The sequence below is a fragment of the Ochotona curzoniae genome, unplaced genomic scaffold (genome assembly GCF_017591425.1).
Source record: "Ochotona curzoniae isolate NIBS_2020 unplaced genomic scaffold, NIBS_Ocur_1.0 patch65, whole genome shotgun sequence".
Taxonomy (NCBI): Eukaryota; Metazoa; Chordata; class Mammalia; order Lagomorpha; family Ochotonidae; genus Ochotona; species Ochotona curzoniae.
Window position 1 is genome coordinate 47,530 of NW_024467045.1, and position 20,417 is coordinate 67,946.

The 20,417-nt window shown below is 39.9% G+C and overlaps 1 protein-coding gene across 1 annotated transcript in view; it reads left to right on the forward strand.

The window, feature by feature from the left end:
* The window catches only part of LOC121168152 (growth factor receptor-bound protein 14-like), a 65,499-nt gene that overhangs the window by 37,666 nt on the left and 7,416 nt on the right, over window positions 1-20,417 (forward strand). The window contains exons 5-8 of the mRNA XM_040997972.1: window positions 1,731-1,868; window positions 12,343-12,453; window positions 12,643-12,738; window positions 18,533-18,613. Of these exons, the coding sequence (XP_040853906.1) occupies window positions 1,731-1,868; window positions 12,343-12,453; window positions 12,643-12,738; window positions 18,533-18,613 (426 nt within the window). The remainder of the gene's footprint in view (window positions 1-1,730; window positions 1,869-12,342; window positions 12,454-12,642; window positions 12,739-18,532; window positions 18,614-20,417) is intronic.

Consider the following 20,417-nt stretch of genomic DNA (forward strand, 5'->3'; position numbering starts at 1 on the left):
TTTCTTCTTTTTCTCGTGTGACCTCTGTGACTCTCTTTTTAAAATTTAATTGGTTTGGTTTAATAACTTGGAAAGCACTCAAACTAGAAAACCTACTTGCCTGTTTTGCATGTCAATTAATTAATATCCATGGCTCATTAAATTTAAAAAATGTAATAATTTACTTTAAAAAATGTAAATATCTACTATCAGCATTTCCTGGAGTAGCCTTTTAAAGTACGTTGCGTTGTTTTAGTTAATAATTTTCTCATTTGGTTTTTCCATTTTGCATTTGTTTATTCGTATGCTTTCCTGTTTCTTTCGGTGAGACACTAATGCATCCCCACTGCCTGATTCCAGGCACCAAGCACACCCACTCTAGACTGCATCCTAGCCTTTTCATTCTTGTGTTTTTGACCATCACAAGCTCACTGTCTCAATTATTCCTATAGGAAAAAGGATTTCAAACCTTATGGGCTTTAGGTGCCCATTTACATGCTGTGACTAATTCTGTGGGGCAGGAATTTTAGAAAATTATTAGCTGGGTGAGTCGTCTCTGACTCCTGTTGCGTCAGTGGCTGGGCACTGTTCTGAGATAGCTTTTTCTCTAAGTGTGCCTCAGTGGTCCTGAGCCCCTCTTTTTCTCATATGGTGTCTCATTACAGAGTACCTTCTCCAGTTGCTGCTCACCCAAGGTGGACTCAGGGTAGCCACATTTCTTTTATGTGAGAGCAAACTTCCAAGAATCATCCTTGGAAGCCGTTAGGATGAAGAAGTGCTACATCCAGAACTCACAAAGCTTCACTTCTAGCGTATGTGTTGGTCAAAGCAGTGCCAGGCTTGCCCAAACTCAAGCATGCCATGATTCAGGATCAAGATTACTTTGTGCAAGAGCAGGTAGACTGGATGTACTGTTTTAGTTCTCTTTAGTAAACAAAAGCTGCTCTGCTCAATATCACAGGGAAACCATAGAAGATGAACAAGAGTATTAACTCTCATCAAGGAGGTGAACTTGCCTTAATTTCCTGTTTAACAATCCAAGTTTGGATTGCAGTCTTCCTTTTACCATAGTGAGATTGTAAAGTAAGCCTATATTCAGAGAGGAAGCCACAAAAAAGATTGAAAAGCACCAGTACATTGTAACACTTAGATGTTACCAAATTTTGTATGGATATTAGAATAGATTATACTTTTGATGGTTGTTTCAGTATTGATTGCTAGGAATGTACATTTTATGTACATGTTTTCTTTTGCAACCTGCTTTGAGTTTTTGAAAGACGTATTTTTTTTAAAGATTTATTTACTTTACTTGAAGTTTAGAATTACAGAGAGAGAGAAGGAAAGCCAGAAATAGAGAGCTTCCATCTACTGATTCATTTTACAAGTGGCCACCTGTGCCAGAGCTGGACACATCCAAAGCCAATAGCCAGGAACTTCCAAGTCTCCCATGTGGAAGCAGGGTCTTCACTCCCTTTCCACACCATAAGCAGGGAGCTGGATGAGAAGTTGAATAGCCAGGACTAAAACAGATGCTCATGTAGGATGCTGGCACCACAGATGGAAAGTTAACCTGATATGCCGCTGCATTTGCCCCCTAAAGCTATACTTCTGATTGTATATACATTATGATTTCTGTAATATTGTGGATGCTATTTGATCTTACACATTTATACTTGAAATTGTAACATGATTAGTTTAAAGCTATGGTATCACTGTCTCACTGATATGATAAGGGTTGGATTTTTTTCTAGATGTTTCTGAGTTCAAGCACATATCCTGAAATCCATGGCTTCTTACATGCAAAAGAACAGGGAAAGAAGTCCTGGAAAAAGGTTTACTTCCTGTTAAGAAGATCTGGTTTATATTTTTCTACTAAAGGGACATCAAAGGTAAACCGAAAAATTTATGATGTGTTTTAAATGACATATTAGCTGTGAATTTAAAGTAAGCTGTATGCTACCCTATTAATTGGTTGATATGAAGACTGGGTAGTTTTTAGGGGATTCCATATGTTCTCTGTAATCGTTTTAAACTAAGTATTCACTTTATTTAACACTTGTCTTATGGCCATCTTGCTCATCAAAAGAACATGTGGGTAATAGGGCAGAGTATATAAAATAATTAGGCTTTGACAAGTGCATATGTACAGATGTGGGGAAATGCAAGTGTCGTTCTTGAATGTCAATAGTATCTATTTTTAATCCTCATTGGCTTGAAGTGGAAATGTAGCACTTTGTAATGTCTTTTTGAGTGGGAGCACAGATGGCATTGAATAGGGTAATGATGATCCTAAGCATAGAATTAAAGTTTGGGTCATTTTGTTTTTTTCTATTGTTGGGTAGAAATGGACAAGTAGGAAAACCCATGCTGTAGCCATTGTGCTGGGGTGAGGCAGAGATGACGCTGGTGGGGGGCCATCTGTTGCTTAGGGAAGTCTCTGATGGGATCTGTATGCTCTTGTTTCAGTACCACATCTAATGTTCATTCTTCCTACACCTTATCCTAGTCAGAGATTTTGGCTATGATATGGTTTGTGTCTTTTCTTCTTTTCCTTAGATCAGATGACAGATCTTGACCATGTCTAAGTTTCTGATGATCAGTTAATAACACTTCTTTCTGTTATATGTAGTTTTACTTTTTTTTGCTGGGTTTTTTGCACAGATGTGCATATGGTGTATCTGTGTCTGTATTTCCTTGAGGTATGATGTTTCATGGAACCTGGATCAGCTATTTTTGTGACAATTGCCTGGAAGAAATCTTTTTAGTATAATCCTTTAGTAATAGGCAAATTGTATATTGGCTACTAGTGTTCCATCATACTATTTCTTAAGCATTCAGGCTAGTTCCCACAATTTTCTATTATAAATGTTTGTGTGAGTGGTTATCCATCTTTGCTATTAAGGTTTTAAACTTAATTATTTTAATGACATTATTCTTTCCCAAGTGTTCTTAGTGTATAAACTACCATTTATAGTGTTTGAAAAATAAAATGTGCTGGAACTTTAAAAAATTTTTAATATCAAACTAATTTATATATCCCTAAATCATGCTTATCTCATCCTCATCCCAGAGTGTCTTCACTGTAAGATGTAATGAAATCTTTTAAACTCCTGAACTTTTTTCTTTAGGATTTTTGTCATTAAAATCCACTGTCCATCCTAGTTGTGTTTAATTCTTTTCTTCCTTTCCCTGCTACTCTTTCTTTTTACAAAAATGCCTCCTCATTCCTCTCCTGGATCCACATTCTTGTCCCTGCAATGCACTCTCCCTTGGTAGAACAATGAGCATCAAATTTCTGTTCTTGTAATGTAGATCTCTGCAGCATCGTAAGAGAAGTATGCCTTCCCCAGTGATATGCTCCACATTCTACATGTGGAAATGATTTTAATTCCCCCTTCTCAAAGAAAAACATTAAGGCTATTAGGTTCCCTCAATGTTTATGACCTTAATATACATTAAGCAGGTTGTCTGATGTCTTCTATGGCTTTAATAGTTGGCAAGAAAGCCACTTTCATTCTTTTTTCTATAAGGTCTTGATGTCTGTTTTCCAAAAATATCTGGGCTGTATGGGAGCTGCAGTTCTTATGGATGTGGCTCTGACTTACATTTACAGAGGAGCCTCCTAGTACCATCCTCTCCACCACCACTCTCTTCCTCCCAACTCCAGAAACAAACGCATGGTTAGACTTTGCTAAAGCAATGCCAAGTCACAGTTATAGTCTTGCCCTGCTGTAAACAATTCAGGTATGTCATTGCAGAATAGAAACACACCAAGAGACGAGACTGATCATGTTTCTTTACCTTCCAGTGTTTCTCAAGCTGCCTTTCAAATGACTTCTGTAGTATGAAGGATTTTCAAAGGGTTCTGGAAAAAGGCTATTTTGCAAAAACAAAAGCAAAAAAAACCCCACATATAGGTTTTAAATATTCATTCAACATTCTATCAGTGGAGAGGAGTGGTTTTATTTCAGAGTCCAGAGTGTTAAGCATTGCACTATGGAACCCTCTCTTAGAGTGGTTTTATTTCAGCTTCATAGAAGTCAAACTTCTTGCTAGCATTAGTTTCTGTCAAGGAGTCAAGTGTTAAAAAGACCATATCAGTAAGAATATATTGAATATATTTCTGCTTCCTCCCCTTTTGTTCCAAGGGTCCTAAGCTGGATGCTTTATGCTTTATCCCATCTGCCTTATTTTCAGTGAAATAAGGAACCTCAGTGATTCATTTCGTTAAAATGCTTAGACCGAGTGACACACACAGAAATATTACTCTAAAGTTATCAGAGATAGTGCACTTCTTTGGATTTGAATAGTTTGCTTATAATGCTGAACGACCTGTGATTGTTTTCTTTTTTTGAGTACCTCTTCTCAACTTTTAGTGCATGCATATCACCTGGGCTCTTGTTAAAAATGCAGATATTGATTCAGTAGTTCTCTGGTGGGCCCTGAGATTTTTGCATTTCTCATAGGCTCCCTGGTCTTGTTGCTGGTGCTGCTGGCTTGAGACCACACTCCTTGGAACAAGGTTTTGGAGAACAAATACATTTTGGCCAGTTTTGATTACATATCCAACCTCAGACTTAAGAGCTTCTCCAAGTTATTAACCTGTCAAAGAGTAGTATGACCCAGTGATTTCCCAGGACCAATTCTAAAGCTCCTGAATTTCCCAAACAAATAACCATTGATGACTCCACTTTGCCTTGAAAATCAGGCACATTGCGCTTCCAGATAATATATCTGAAAGTATCTGTGTAGGCCCCCTTCTTTTTGTAAGGCCAGAAAGTCGTGTAGCTGAACTCAGTGCTTCCTGTGCATGTTATGTAGTTCAGATGTTCAAAAGGTTGTATCCAAAGGAAAAGGTATTATTGCCACAACTTCTTTAACTTCTGTGGCGGTAGAAACAAACTTTCATCCCTCTGTGGAACTATCATTTGAAAACTAGATAAGGAAAATAGTTTTTAAAAACAATTCTTGAGAGAAGGGAAGATGGCCGACGTAGGAGAAAGGCTATGAGGGAGAGTTCAGTGAGAGAAGGTTAGAGTGCTGCAGAGGCAGCGAAGAGGAGCGGCAGGAAACCGTAGGGAGAGGTCCGTGAAACTCCCTGGGACAGTGTGGAGCCAAAAAGTTCCACACAACTCGGAAGAACAACGAGAACGGAGCAGGGCAAAGGTAGAGAAGCCGACATCCCACTCCAGACCTGCTGAGTCACCTTTGAGAGCGGCCTGACGGGAGACGCGGCCAGCTTGGAGACAGGGAAATCGGAGGGATCGTCGCCGGCGGAATTCTTCAACAACAGCAGAAGCAGACTGCAGCAGCCGGACCTTGGTGAGCTGGGGATTAACGTGGCAGCCTCCGCATTCCCCACCCCCTGCTGAGGCTCCAGCCTCTGAGAACACAAGGGGCGCAACCTGAAACTGTCAGGTCTGTGCCTTGGGAACAGCGGTGCGTGTTGGTGGCTGAAAAGGTCCCGGGAAAGCGCCTCAGATCTTCCTGCGCTAAGTGGGCCAGTGCATCTCAGCGCGCGGAGGCTGCTGGTGGGAGTCTGGAATCCCCGACACCCTGAAACCCTGTGGGTGGGCGACAGCACCAGGAGGACTCTGAGCGCCGCGCCGGGCTGGGCTAGGCGGTCCCGCCTGCAGCAGCCGCCTCCGTAGCGCAGGAGTCAGGAGGGTGCTGAACTGGGAAGTGTAGCGCTGTGTGTCCCTGACACGCAGATGCCACTCCCATAGTGTGAACTGTCCATTCCTCGCCTCCCACCCCGCAGTCCTGAGTGTAGGCGACACACCGGGAGAGCTCTGAAATCTCCTGTGCCACACTGGCACTGTGCGATCCCGCTGAGAAGTTATTTTAACAAGGCGCCTGGGTCACACCTCCTCTACGGTCCTGTGAGGAGGAGCCACACACACACCACGAGTGGTGGAATCACTGCACAAGAGCCACGCCCAGAAAGTGCCTCAACCACAGTCTTGTGTGTGGGAGACACACCAGGCGGGCTCTGAAAAACCCTGCAGTCCCTGACAAGGAGAACGCAGGGAGAAAGCACATAAAACCTTCTACGTCCTGTGGATTCCCGTGCAGGGGGCGCGCCCAGAGAGCGCCTCCATCCCTCCACGCCCTGCGGTGGCACACCTGTAGAAGAGGTGCCCAGAGTGTGCCTGGAATCCACTGGGCCCCCAAGGTGGTGCTCTACAGCCCCGGGCCCTGAGAACGCACCAACGGTGCCTTGAAAATTACCACGCCCGGCAACACCACGCTTGCAGGCTCCAATCTCTACAGGAAAGCACCTGACAGCCCCTCAACACACGGGTCCATTTGCCTTACCAGAATACACCAACGCAATGGGAAAAACCACTAGAAAGAGCTGTGCTCCAGATGAAAGAGCCAGCACCCCACCAAACATGGGCCAAAAGCCATTATCAATATCGGCGATGCGAGATGAAGACATGGACGTGTTACCAGCAAAGGAATTGATGAAAATAATGCTAAAATTTCTCAGAGACGTGGACACAAAGCTGGAAGACTACCAGAACCGCATAATCACCGAAATACAACAAATCAAAACCAAACTGGATGCCCAAGAGAATAAAATTGAAAGCCTCATCAACAGAATAAATGCGGCAGAGGAAAGGATCTCTGAAACAGAAGACACACAAAATGAAAGTGCCCAGCGAATTAAACAGCTAGAGACAAACCTCAGCAAAACTAATAAAATGATGCAAGAGATGAAGGATTACCTTAGAAAATTGAATATTCGGATCATCGGCCTCCCCGAGGGAGTAGAAAGAGAATCTGGGATGCAAGCAGTGCTTGATGAAATTATACAGGAAAACTTCCAAAACACTTGGAACACGAATCCACCCCGCATACAGGATGGACAGAGAACTCCCAACAGACATGATCCAAAGAGATCTTCACCCAGACACACGGTGCTCAAGTTCTACTCCAATGAAGACAAAGAAGGAATCCTGAGACAAGTACGAAGTAGAGAAAAGATCACATACAGGGGAAAACCCATCAGAATTACTGCTGACTTCTCCGAAGAGACCCTACAAGCAAGGAGAGAATGGACAAAGATCTTCCAAGTCCTGAAACAAAACAACTGTCAACCAAAAATAATCTACCCAGCAAAGATCTCATTTGTATTTGAGAACGAAATCAGATACTTCAATAGCAAAGAAAAACTAGAAGAATATGTCTACACAAAACCAGCCCTGCAAAGTCTCCTTAGAAATGCGCTAGTCCCGGACAAAAAGGAGGCAAATCACAAACAAAGTTGGCAAATAAGAAGGTCTCCAAACTAAAGGCCGCACAAACAAGACAACTACATAGGCAACAACACATACACAACACAAACACATGGCAGGGCAAAATTGCAACCTCTCAATTTTAACTCTCAACACAAATGGTCTAAATTCACCAATCAAAAGACAGAGATTAATAGAATGGATCATCAAACAAGACCCAACCATCTGTTGCCTACAAGAAACGCATCTAACCAGAAAGGATGCAAAGAAACTGAAAGTGAAGGGATGGAAAAAGATATTTCACGCTAATGGACGAGAAAAAAAAGCTGGGGTAGCTATCCTAATTTCAGACGAGATAGATTTCATTCTAACTAACATCAAAAGAGACAGGGAAGGCCATTTTATACTGGTGAAAGGAATGATCCATCAAGAAGCAATCACCATCATTAATGTTTATGCACCGAATCTTAATGCACCTAGTTACGTAAAGCAATTACTTACAGACTTAAGGGAAGACATAGACACCCGCACAATTCTTGTAGGCGATCTCAACACACCTCTAACAACAATGGACCGGTCTACGAAACAAAAACTCAACAAAGAAACAACAGAGCTCACACAAACAATAGAACAACTGGACTTAGTAGACATATATAGAACTTTTTATCCTAAGGCCACAGACTATACATTCTTCTCAGCGGTGCATGGCACCTTCTCCAGAATCGACCACATGATAGGACATAAAGCGAATCTAAACAACTTCCAAAACATTAGTATCATACCATGTACCCTCTCAGACCACCATGGGATGAAACTGGAAATCAACAACTCAAAACTCCCCAAGAAGTATACGCACTCTTGGAAATTGAACAATATGCTATTAAACGAACATTGGGTCAGAGAAGAAATCAAAGATGAGATCAAAAAATTTATGGAAACCAATGAAAACTCTGATACAACATTCCAAAACTTGTGGGACACCGCCAAAGCAGTGCTACGAGGTAGATTCATCGCAATCGGAGCGCATGTCAAGGCCCAAGAAAGACGCCAAATACAGGAACTAACCTCACACCTCCAGGATCTGGAAAAACAGCAGCAGAAGAGTCCCACGCACAATAGGAAACAAGAAATCATCAAAACAAGGGAGGAGATAAACCAAATAGAAATCAAAAAAACTATACATAAAATCAACAAATCAAAAAGTTGGTTTTTTGAGAAAATAAACAAAATAGACACTCCACTGGCCCGATTGACCAAAAAAAAACAAGAGAAAGTGAGAATTAATAGCATTAAAGATGAAAAAGGCAACATAACAACAGACACTGCAATCATTAAGAAAATAATTAGAAATTACTACAAAGAACTGTACTCCCACAAATTTGAGGACCACCAAGAAATAGAAAAGTTCTTGGACTCCCACCACTTACCAAAACTCAGTCCGGAGGCAACTGCAGAATTAAATAAACCCATAACCGAGGTAGAGATTGAAACAGTCATCAAGGATCTCCCAACGAAAAAAAGCCCAGGCCCAGACGGCTTCACTACAGAATTCTACAAAACATTCCGAACAGAACTAACCCCAATCCTCTACAAGCTCTTCAAAACAATAGAGGAGGAAGCAACCCTCCCAAACTCATTCTATGAAGCCAACATCACCTTAATCCCAAAACCGGACAGAGAACCATCAGAGAAGGAAAACTACAGACCTATTTCTCTGATGAACATTGATGCTAAAATTCTCAACAAAATCCTAGCCAATAGAATTCAAAAAATCATCAGACAGATCATTCATCCGGATCAAGTAGGATTCATCCCTGGGATGCAGGGATGGTTCAACATTCGGAAATCCATAAATGTTATAAACCATATCCAAAAACAGCAAAACAAGAACCACATAATAGTTTCAATAGATGCAGAAAAAGCTTTCGACAAAATCCAACACCTCTTCATGCTAAAAACTCTAGCCAAAGTAGGCATAGATGGGAAAATCCACAACATAATCAAAGCAATTTATGAAAAACCCAACGCCAGTATCATACTGAATGGAGAAAAGCTAGAACCCTTCCCACTGAGATCTGGAACAAGACAAGGGTGCCCGCTATCACCACTGCTATTCAACATAGTCCTAGAGGTACTTGCAGAGGCCATAAGACAAGAAAAAGAAATCAAAGGCATACGTATAGGAAACGAAGAAGTCAAGCTTTCACTATATGCAGATGACATAATCCTATACATAGAAAAACCAGGAGACTCAATACAGAAACTGCTAGAACTTATACGAGAGTTTGGCAGAGTGGCGGGGTACAAAATTAACGAACGAAAATCAACAGCCATAGTGTACGCAAATAACACCAAGATGGAAGAAGATCTAACCAACAGGATACCATTCAAAATAGCAGAGAGAAGTATGAAGTATTTGGGAATAAATCTAACCAAAAGCGTAGGAGACCTATTCGAAGAAAACTACAAACTATTTAAAAAGGAAATTGAACAAAACCTCAAAAGATGGAATAACATCCCGTGCTCCTGGATAGGCAAAATCAATATCATTAAAATGTCTATACTACCACAAGCAATATACATTTTCAATGCAATTCCAATCAAATTGCCCAAAACATTCTTCACGGAACTGGATACAATGATTCAAAAGTTCATCTGGAAGCACAAAAAACCACGAATAGCTAGAACCATCCTGAAAAATAAGAAGTCAGCAGGGGGAATCACAATCCCGGACCTCTGGACATACTATAGAGCAGTGGTTATCAAAACAGCCTGGTACTGGCACAAAGACAGAAAGGAAGATCAATGGAATAGAATAGAAGCACCAAAAGGGAACCCACACAAATACAGCCAATTAATCTTTGACAAAAAGACCAATGACAGCTCAAGCAAGTGGGAAGGCCTCTTTGGTAAATGTTGTTGGGACAACTGGCTGATAGCCTGTAGAAACAAAAAAATAGACCCACATCTATCACCATACACTAAGATCCAATCTACATGGATAAAAGACCTAAACCTACATCCAGAAACCTTCAAACTCTTGCAAGAAAATGTAGGAAATACCCTGCAAGACCTAGGAGTAGGTCCCGACTTTCTAAGAAGGACACCAAAAGCAATAGCAGTTGAGAACAGAATAAACAAATGGGACCTCATCAAACTAAGAAGCTTCTGTACAGCAAGGGAAACAATCAACAAAGTAAAAAAGCAACCCACAGAGTGGGAGAAGATCTTTGCACACGATATAGGCGATAGGGGGCTAATTTCCAGGATATATAAAGAACTTCAAAACAACCAAAAAACCAAAACAAACAAGCCACTCAAGAAATGGGCACGGGAAATGGGCAAACATTTCACAAAGGAACAAGTCCAAATGGCAAACAAACATATGAAAAAATGTTCCAGCTCCCTAGCAATAAGGGAAATCCAAATTAAAACATCGATGAGGTACCACCTAACACCAGTAAGATTGGCCCACATAAACAAGAACACCAACGACGCTTGCTGGCGAGGATGCGGGGAAAAGGGAACCCTACTCCACTGCTGGTGGAGCTGCAAATTGGTACAGCCTTTATGGAAATCAGTCTGGAGAACACTCAAACAACTCAAAATCTGCATACCATATGACCCAGCAATAGCACTCCTAGGAATATATCCAAAACACCTGTTTTACGACAAACCAACATGCATCCCTATGTTCATTGCAGCACAATCAGTAATTGCAAAAACATGGAAGCAACCGAAATGCCCATCAGCAGAAGATTGGATAAGAAAGCTTTGGTTCATCTACTCCATGGAATACTACTCAGCTATTAAAAAAAACAAAATGCAGTTCTTTGTGGCTAAATGGGTACAACTGGAAACTATAATGCTAAGGGAAATGAGCGAATCCCAAAAGATTAGATACCACATGTTTGCCTTGATTTAACCTGTAATTTTTTGTTTGGTTGTTTGTTATTTTTTTTTTTTGAACCTGTCATTGATACTGTCTCAACCCAGATGTTTCGAAGAAGGGAACTTGCATTATTTTTAACATATTGTTTACCCAATACTATGTCAATTAATTCCATAATGTTGTATATTGATACTGTGGCCTCGTTGGGGCTTTTAACTGACTGGATCTTTACTCTGTTAGACCTATTTTCAGACCATAGAAGGTCTCCCCAAGAGGCCACTGAACTTATCTGGACAATAAGACGCTGAACTTTATGCTAGGCATGTGTCTGCAAGCAATGAATCTCAACCGAACTTGAACTATGGTTATGCAACAAGGTGGAGGAATCCACCATGGGGGGAGGGGTATGGGAGGGGTGGGGGGAATCCCCAGCGCCTATGAAACTGTACTACACAATACAATGTAAGCAACAATAATAAAAAAAAAAAAAAAAAAAAAAAAAAAAAAAAAAAAAAAAAAAAAAAAAAAAAAAAAAAAAAAAAAAAAAAAAAAAAAAAAAAAAAAAAAAAAAACAATTCTTACTGTATTTTTCCCTCTCAGATTCTTTGAAATGGCAAAGAGAACAGGAAGTTTAAAATAAGAATGAAAAAATATGTTATATCAAAGACTTCCAGTTTTTCAATACTAAATAATAAAATGTTGTCTAATTCTTGATTGGGTCAGGACAGTTGTGTTATAATTTCTTTTCCTTTTTTGTGACATTGTGCTTAAAATATTTTTAAAAATAATTTTTGTCTGAGGTATAAAATATACAATGTAGTAGAATCATAAAAAGAGAATGCAAAAATACTTATTGGGCCTTGCGCAATAGCCTAGTGGCTAAAGTCCTCACCTTGAATGTGCTGGGATTCCATAAGGGTGCCGGTTCTAATCCCAGCAGCTCTACTTCCCATCCAGCTCCCTGCTTGTGGCCTGGGAAAGCAGTTGAGGACGGCACAAAGCCTTGAAACCCTGAACCCACGTGGGAAACCTGGAGGAGGCTCTTGGCTCCTGATTGGCACAGAACCGGCTGTTGTGGTCACTTGGGGAGTGAATCATTGAACAGAAGATCTTCCTCTCTGTCTCTCCTCCTCTCTGTATATCTGCCTTTCCAATAAAAATAAATAAAATCTTTAAAAAAAATTTATCTAATTCAACCCTCATATGTGATTCTCTTTTTTCTTTTTGAAGGAACCCCGACATTTGCAATTTTTCAGCGAATTTGGCAATAGTGATATATATGTGTCACTGGCAGGCAAAAAAAAACACGGAGCACCAACTAACTACGGATTCTGCTTTAAGGTACAGGCTTAATACTTTGATAGATGAATAAAGCAAGTCTCAGCTTTTTAGGTAAGAGTGGGTTTCTTTTCATTTCTTTTTGAAAAGAGGTAGCTTTTTCTTCTATATAGAATTTTAGTGGCTTTTATTTCAACAGGTATTACCTTCAAGATATGCATTAACGATAAACCATGTGCTGTGGCCTTCTAGCCTAACAAAGCAGGAGGGCCCCGAGACCTGAAAATGCTCTGTGCAGAAGGAGAGCAGAGTAGGACGTGCTGGGTGACTGCGATTAGATTGCTTAAGGTAATCCTGTTCCAGGTGTCAATTTCTATTAAATGCTATGGGCACCATGAAAGTTGTAAAATATCTGTGTTTTCAAATGAGAGTACTTACTATGAATCTGTGTGGTGGTGTAACAAAGAACGAAAGTGCTACCAAGTATGTGTGTGTGTGTGTTTCTCAATCTAAAGGGTAAACATTTGTAGAGTGGCATTATCTAATTTATCTTTTGTATTTGGAATAGATATTCCATTGCTAGAAAGTTTCTGATTTTCATTTTTGTAAGATTATTACATGTAATGCCTAGTTATAACTGAAGGAAATGACTGTTATCCACAACAGTTGCATTTTTTCAAACATTGCCAGCAATCAAGTATATTTAATATGTACCTACCTGACTATGTGTAATACAATTGTTTTATCTTCTATTTAAGTGTTTCATAATTTTTCTTTCCAAATTAGTAAGCATGATGTAAATTTCTGCATATGTTCACAGGACACTGTGAATATATTTTCAAAACAGCTAATTTTGTGCTCAGCAGACACTGCAACTTCCAGAAGTGTAATTTGAGGGTGAGCATTTTGAAATGAATAAAAACACAAAATTAATTTCTTCCAGAATGGAAAGGAAACACATGTATTCCAGTAAATTTAATACAATTTTAAATTTGCTAAAATTTAACTATTTCCATTTTAAAAGAATTCTCTGGTAGTTGCAAATAGGAAAATTATATTGAAAATTGAAATCCAAAGAGTGTTTATTCATTTTATTGTCAGCATCACTGCTGCTGAAGTCAGCACAATACATGAAACATAACCATGAAAACTTTGGCTTAAAATAGCTTGTCCGCATGAAGAAGCCAGAGTCGTCATCCTTTGTTCCTGGCAGCAGCTAGGGTCCATTCTCCTGGGGGGATATGAGGAGCCAGATGGGTAATAGGCAGTTAGGGTCTCTGGTCCCTGGTGAAGTTACCTTTTAATTTCCACAGTGTATTGGACTTAATATCAAGGACATTCAACATTGCTGTGATAGGCATTCTGCCTGCGGTGTGATGCTATATGTTAAATATTGCCCTCAAATGTCTCCACCAACATCCTAGAATCACAGGACTTATGACTGCCCTTATGGCGGAAGTCTTTGTGGTAGAATTTGTTCCAAAAGCAGAGGGGGGAGATGTGGGTGATCGCCCCAGGCTCCTGCCCTGCTGCCTAGTGGGTGTAGCTTAAGCCTAGCCTCCCCTTGGTCTGAGGCACAGCCTTCAGGTTTATGGGTGGAATGGTGGAGTGTGACCTCCAACATGGCTACAAGGTCAAGGGTGGTACACCTGGAACATGACCTCTGACATGACCAGAAGATCTAGGGAAATAGACATGTCATACAGCCAATTGCAGCGTCTTTGGTGGGTGTGGGGTCTGCCAGAAGGCTCCCTCCTGCCCTCCCCTTCCTTACCCTTTAAAATCTGTAACCTGTGCATAATAAAGCGGACATTCCTCAAAATAAATAAATAAATAAATAAACAAAACAGTTTGTCCGCATTTCCCAAGGTGCTCTTTAAGATTCAAGCCTGAGCACTGATGTAAAATTGCCAGTGTGTACATAGCATGAATATGTTATATACATGATTCACTTATTGCCATAGAAAGATTCTGATTATCAATGTTGTATGTCTTAAAACTAACTTTCTGATGTGTTTAGAGATAACAGCCAGGACCAGTAGAGTCTTGTTAAATCTTTGGATTTTGCTGTATCTTTTAGCCTGAAGAAAGGAATGTAGTAGACTTTTTAATTGACTGTGCCTGTTCATTTTTCAAGGTTCACTTTTTTCATTCTATCATTGTGTTTTTTCTCCTCTCCTATAACTTGTTAACATGTACTGCCATCGGAGTGAAAGACAGAGAGCATGCTAAAGAAGGATAAGAAGAGCAGACTTTTTAAGTATCTTTCAAAGATTAGAGGAAAGACTTATTTTGTATTTTTTTTAATTGGCATGAAATTCTCATAATAATGTAGAATCATGGCACTTAGGCATTTAAGATGTTTTCTAGCTACCACCTTCATCTCATTCCAAAACATTATCATTAGCTCCAGAGAAAACTTTGAACCCTTTGCCCAGTTCCCTGGCCAGCACCAGGCTGCATTCTTTCTCCATGGATTGGCCTGTTCTTAATGCCCACGTATAAATGGAACCATATAGCTTGTGGCCTGTAGGATCTGACCTTTACTGAGCATAGTGTTTTATGGTTCACCTGCAGTGTAGCTTGTATCAGCTTTTGTTCCTTACAGTGACCATATAATATTCTATTTATACATTTTTATATCCATTTGAATAAACAGTCTGCTTATGCATTTATTCTTGATCAACATTTTGGTTGTTTTACCATTTGGCTTTTGTGAAACTGCTAGTATGAACATAGTGTGAACATACTCTGGTTGGAGTATCAGTTTTCGGGGAGGTGAGGTGTGATGTGTAAATTTATAAAAAGGGAATTACTGGATATTCAGCAAGTCTATGTTTTGCTCTTTGAGGAACTGACATGTATTATCCACAGTGGCTGAACCATTTACACTCCTACCAGCAATGTACAGTGATTTCAGTCTCTAAACTTATAGCAACACTGATGTTGGAAGAAAGGCCCTTGTGATTAAATTGTGCCTGACTAAACAATCGAGCATAATCAACTCCATCTCACCTGGAAGTTTTCATTCCCCTTTGCCCTGTAGCCCCTTTATATGTGTAGGTTTTGGGGATGAAGGTGTGGATGACTTTTGGAAAGTGCTATTCTGCCTACTGCATCCATGTCCCCTGTGCATTTCAGTGTTAGCACAGCTTTTCAGATGAGACAGGGAGGTGGGTGGCCATGAGAACCTTTCCCCTGGAGCCTGTGAGAAACCAAACAGGGAAGTTATGCTCTCTTCTTTATGCTTTAGCATACTCGGGTCACAGTTGACCAGGGCTTGCTGTGGGCTGGGCAGGCCCAACTCAGTCATGCTCTATAAAAGGAGAAAGTGGGCACTCATTGGCCACTACGCTCATGCAGCTGGATTCCCCTTGTGTAAGAAGTGTCCTTAACACCTTTTTTGTTCATCTGCTGTGTTATTTCCATCCATTGTCATTGTTTTTAGCGGAGAGGAGCAGGGAGGTAGTCTATATTATATTGACCAGACCAGAAATATCCTCAATTTCATTACACTAAACTTGCTATTTTATGGCTTAATGCTTTATTCCTTTTCTTTTTCACATGCATAAGGAGATTTCTCCGGTAGGCTATTGGAAGCATCTTTTTTTCCCTCTGGAGATCCAGTTACAGATAGAATTATGAAAAGCCTGAGACATAAATTGGGAGATTTACTCATGTGTAGTGTCCTAGTCCTACGTTATCTTCCTCCCCTTCCTTTTGAAGCCTGCCAACTTCTTTCTAGCATTTATGGTGCTTTATTTGCCCCTCCTAAAGCTAGGGAAATGTGAAGGTGACCCATGCTATGTTTGTCTGCCAGGGTTAAATACCTGCTAACCACCTCCAGCAATACAGAGGCAGCTTTCCAACCCACAGGTACTGGGGGCAACACCTCTTTGAAGAAAACAGTCTTAATAGTAGATAGAACGTGTTTCAGTGCAGATAAATAAAAGGTAGCTAAACAGAATATTTTTGTGAAAGTGTTGGCTTGAGTTAATTATAAATTCTCTAAAATGGGCTTGTCTAGGAATTAAACTACTCTGTCTTCTTTATAAACTTACTGTATGTTTAGAGTTGATTTAGGCAAATTTCATTTAGTCCCATTAATGTCAATCAAACCTTAAATTAAAAAATAATTTTTAGAAGTTGGGAAATAATTGAATAAAAAAGTCAGCACAGAGAATTTTTATTGAATGTGAGTTTGTATTCGTGTTAAAAGCAAAATCTTAAAAACAGTGACACCCTGAGAACCCCTCTGATTTTTTTTCCTGCTTAATTACCAAATATATCCACTTTGCTGGAACTGATTTTAAGGAAATAGTTCTTAGTAGATAAAATAGTTCTGTTTGAATGTTTAAAGAAAATTCATCCTTTGGTTGAGATTTGATTCCTAGGTATCTGCCTTTGTATACATCAGACCTAACTTAATTTTGACAGTGAGCAAGAAAACTTACGTTTAATATGAACATTCAAGGTTGAGTAGGTAGTACCAAGGAATTAGGCACTCAGTAATTGGGCAAAAAAGTGTGTGGAACATAGACTGACAACTGGTTTCAGTAGAGGATTTGGGAAATAAGGGCTGGTCAAGGGAGAGCCTCCCCATGGCCCAGGCAGACTGAAGGCAGCCTACTCTGGAGAAGGTATCAGGCAGGCCTAAGCCCTAGGGCAGAATCTGGTCCAGAGAGATGGGTTTGGAGTGGGGTCTGATAGCACCAGAGGCTCTCAGAACTGATGCTGGGGGAAAAGGCATGTCTGCTACTCAAATCCCTGCTGCTTGTAGCATCAGGAATTCTGCAGGTGCCATAGAAAAGAGTTAACACGGTCTGACATGGGGTTGATGGTGGTGTATTCTACTTCCCGAAGGGTCTCATTCTTGCCTTCTATACATATACCCTTAGTAATACATAGGTTCCAGTTGCTGGCTTGAGCTGCAAGGTCCAAAATGTAACACATACACCTGTACCATGTATAAGCTCTGAGCAGAGGTGGAGACAGGGAACTGGACATGGAACTTCCTGAAGTTTTTATGCTTACTTATTTACTGGTGAGGTAGAGAGTGGGAGTTGGGGAAGCACAAATAGAGTTTCCTTCCGCTGGTTTACTCCCCTAAATGTTCTCAATGTGTGTAACTGGACCAGACTGAAACTGGGTGCCAGGAATCATATGTTATCCCATGGGTCTGGCAAAAATCCAATCATCTGAACCATTACTACTCCCTACCCCTACCACATGCCCTTGTTTCTGCATTAGCAGAAAAGTGGATCAGGAGTTTCAGACTCCAACCCAATGTGGACTGCTGGTGTCTTAAAGCTGTAGCCTAAATGCTTACCTCTAGGATCTAAAAACTCACTAAGGTGAATTTTAATAGATGGGCCTACATTCTTGGTTGGAGTGCATGGGCTCTTGTTCCGGCCTGCATTCTGTGTTCCAGCTTCTTGCTAAAGCATGCCAAGGGAGATGGAAGCAGGGATGGCTCAAGTAGCTGAGTTCTTCCCTCCTCTGTGGGAAACAGAGAATGAGTTCCTGGTTCCCAAGCTTTGGATTTGCTCAGCCCTATTACAGGCATTTGAAGAGCGAGCCAGTGTTTGAGGATTGCCAGTAGTTGAAGGATCTGTGTATGTGTGTGCGTGTGTTAGGAGGGGGTTACCTATATGTTGCTTTCTTTTGTGTGAAATGGCTCCAATGTAAGAAAGTAGTTTCCAACTTCAGTTAGAAATGCCTCCTTGAAAAGTGTGGCAAACTCAGTGTTTCTCTAATAATGTATTTATAATTCATACTTATTTTTGTACCACAATGGGTGACACTGTTTTTGTGTGAACTGTCTTGTCACTGAGTAACTCCAGTTGGTTGTGGTACTATTTGCTGCTATGCATAATGAGTAGAAATACCAGTTGCTTGATTTTAATAGTGGTGAACTAGACCTTAACTTGTGGATCCAAGTAAAAAAAATAAATTTCTTTTTCAATATGTTATTTCAGGGCATCAAACTATGTTTAAAAATTATTGTCATTTTATTTTCCTTATGGAAAGCTCATAATTCTTTCTTGTACTGTTAATATGTAATTTATGACTATGTTGATTTTTGTAGATTACCAGTGCAGTAAAAGTGGTGGGAATGTGTTTTTATCTGTTTCCTCTGCAGTATGGCATGCAGCTCTACCAGAATTACATACATCCATTTCAAGGTAGAAGTGGCTGCAGCTCTCAGAGTCTGTCACCCCTGGTAAGCACTGTGTCTTGGAACGTATGCCGTATCTTATAGTTGTAGAATATCGACTTGTAATTATCAATGTACATTATGATACATTATTCTTTCCTTTTTATACATTAGAGTAACTGAAAACATTTTTGTGTGATGTTATATTGAAATTTTTAATCCTTGAGTTTTGTGTTTTTAGCTTGTGTGATAAAAATCACAGTGGATGTTTTTCATTGATGTGCATAACATTCTACATTAATAATTTTATACTTATATAGAATTATTTTGTGTGTTATTCTCTATTATTGCGATGTATGAGTCTTTGATCTTAAGTAGGTGGTTTGTAGAATATTTCCTAGTCACTGAAGAGTATGTTTTCTTAGTGATTAGTTTTGATGGTGGGTTCATTTATTTTAATATTGATTCTGAAACTGTCATACCCTAGTGGAGAGCTGCCAGTGACTCGGAAGGCTAAAAGCTGCAGTATGTACACGTATGAGCTTTTCTGCCTTCTGGCTATCTAACAGCAATTCTTTTCTTTTTTTTTTTTTTAAGTTCTAGGCTCTTATAAAACAGACTGCTTTCCAGGAGACCCAAAAACTGCAAGACAAAACATAGGTCGTACATTGCATTAACTCCAGTGCTGCTTCTCAGATTTATGCTAAATGTAACTTGGATATTTACTTGCAGACACACTCTGATTTATCTTTTCCCTTCTTTTGGTTCTAACTTTAATTTCCCATGCATTACCACAAGGACTTTATTTCTGAACTTTTAGTTTGTGTTCCACTATTTTTGCTACACTTGTTAATATTGAGTATATTGGAAATTCAGATGTATGTGCCTGTGTTACAAATCAGCTCATGTGTATTTTTGAAAACTGCATTTCCACTGAGGTTAAAAATATGCTCTTCATGGCTGTGGCCAAGGAAGGCACATTTACCCTACATGTAATGTAGCAGATGAAATACTCAGTTCTAGGAATGAGGCATGAAATAATGTTGATTATGAAAGCTGATAAACTAGAGAGAAAAGCAACTCCAATTTTATCATTATGGTACTTTAAATTTGCAACTTCTCATCTTTGTATCATTGCTTTTAAGTCCTAAAATAAGAAACTAAGAAATGTAATGAATTTTTATAAAAGCATTCTAAGGTGAATATTTCTATAATTTGCCGGCTTCCTTGTTTTTCAATCCCTAATTATGTAGAAAGAATAGTAGATTTTATTATCTTAATCCTTTCCTAAATCCCTCCAAATTTTTTTCAAATTCTATACTTTTAGAGTGAACTTACTAATCACGACTAGGCATCCGATAGAGTGCTTTCTGTTGGCATCACTTTGTTGGCACACAGGTGTGGTCTTGCCATATTCCATGGAGAGGGGGCTGCTGCTGCTCACACGTGCATGACAGTTGGGTTGTTGTGGTACCAAAAGTCATTCCCTGAGAGAATCTCGCTGGAATAGGGACTATCACAGAAAAGCATCCAGTGCCTTTGTGGTCAAGACCTGTCCTCTGGGGGGGTTTTAATGATCAGAGAGGATGGTGTTTGAGATTTACATCTCTGCTCCTCTGAATGTCCCTGAAAACAACTCAGGCATTCTTTAAGGTGTTTGTCTTTGCTTTGGTGTCTACAGAGTTTATACTCCTCTAGACTAATGTGGAAGAACTAATGATCTGGTAGATCCCAGTACCCTACCTGCCCCAGTCACTAGGGAGGGACCGTTTTCAGTGAGCAACAAAGAAAACTCATCTATTATAGTTAGCTATTTAAAGGAACAATGATGTCTCTCACATTTTCATAGATAATTCTTTTGAGGAGAAAA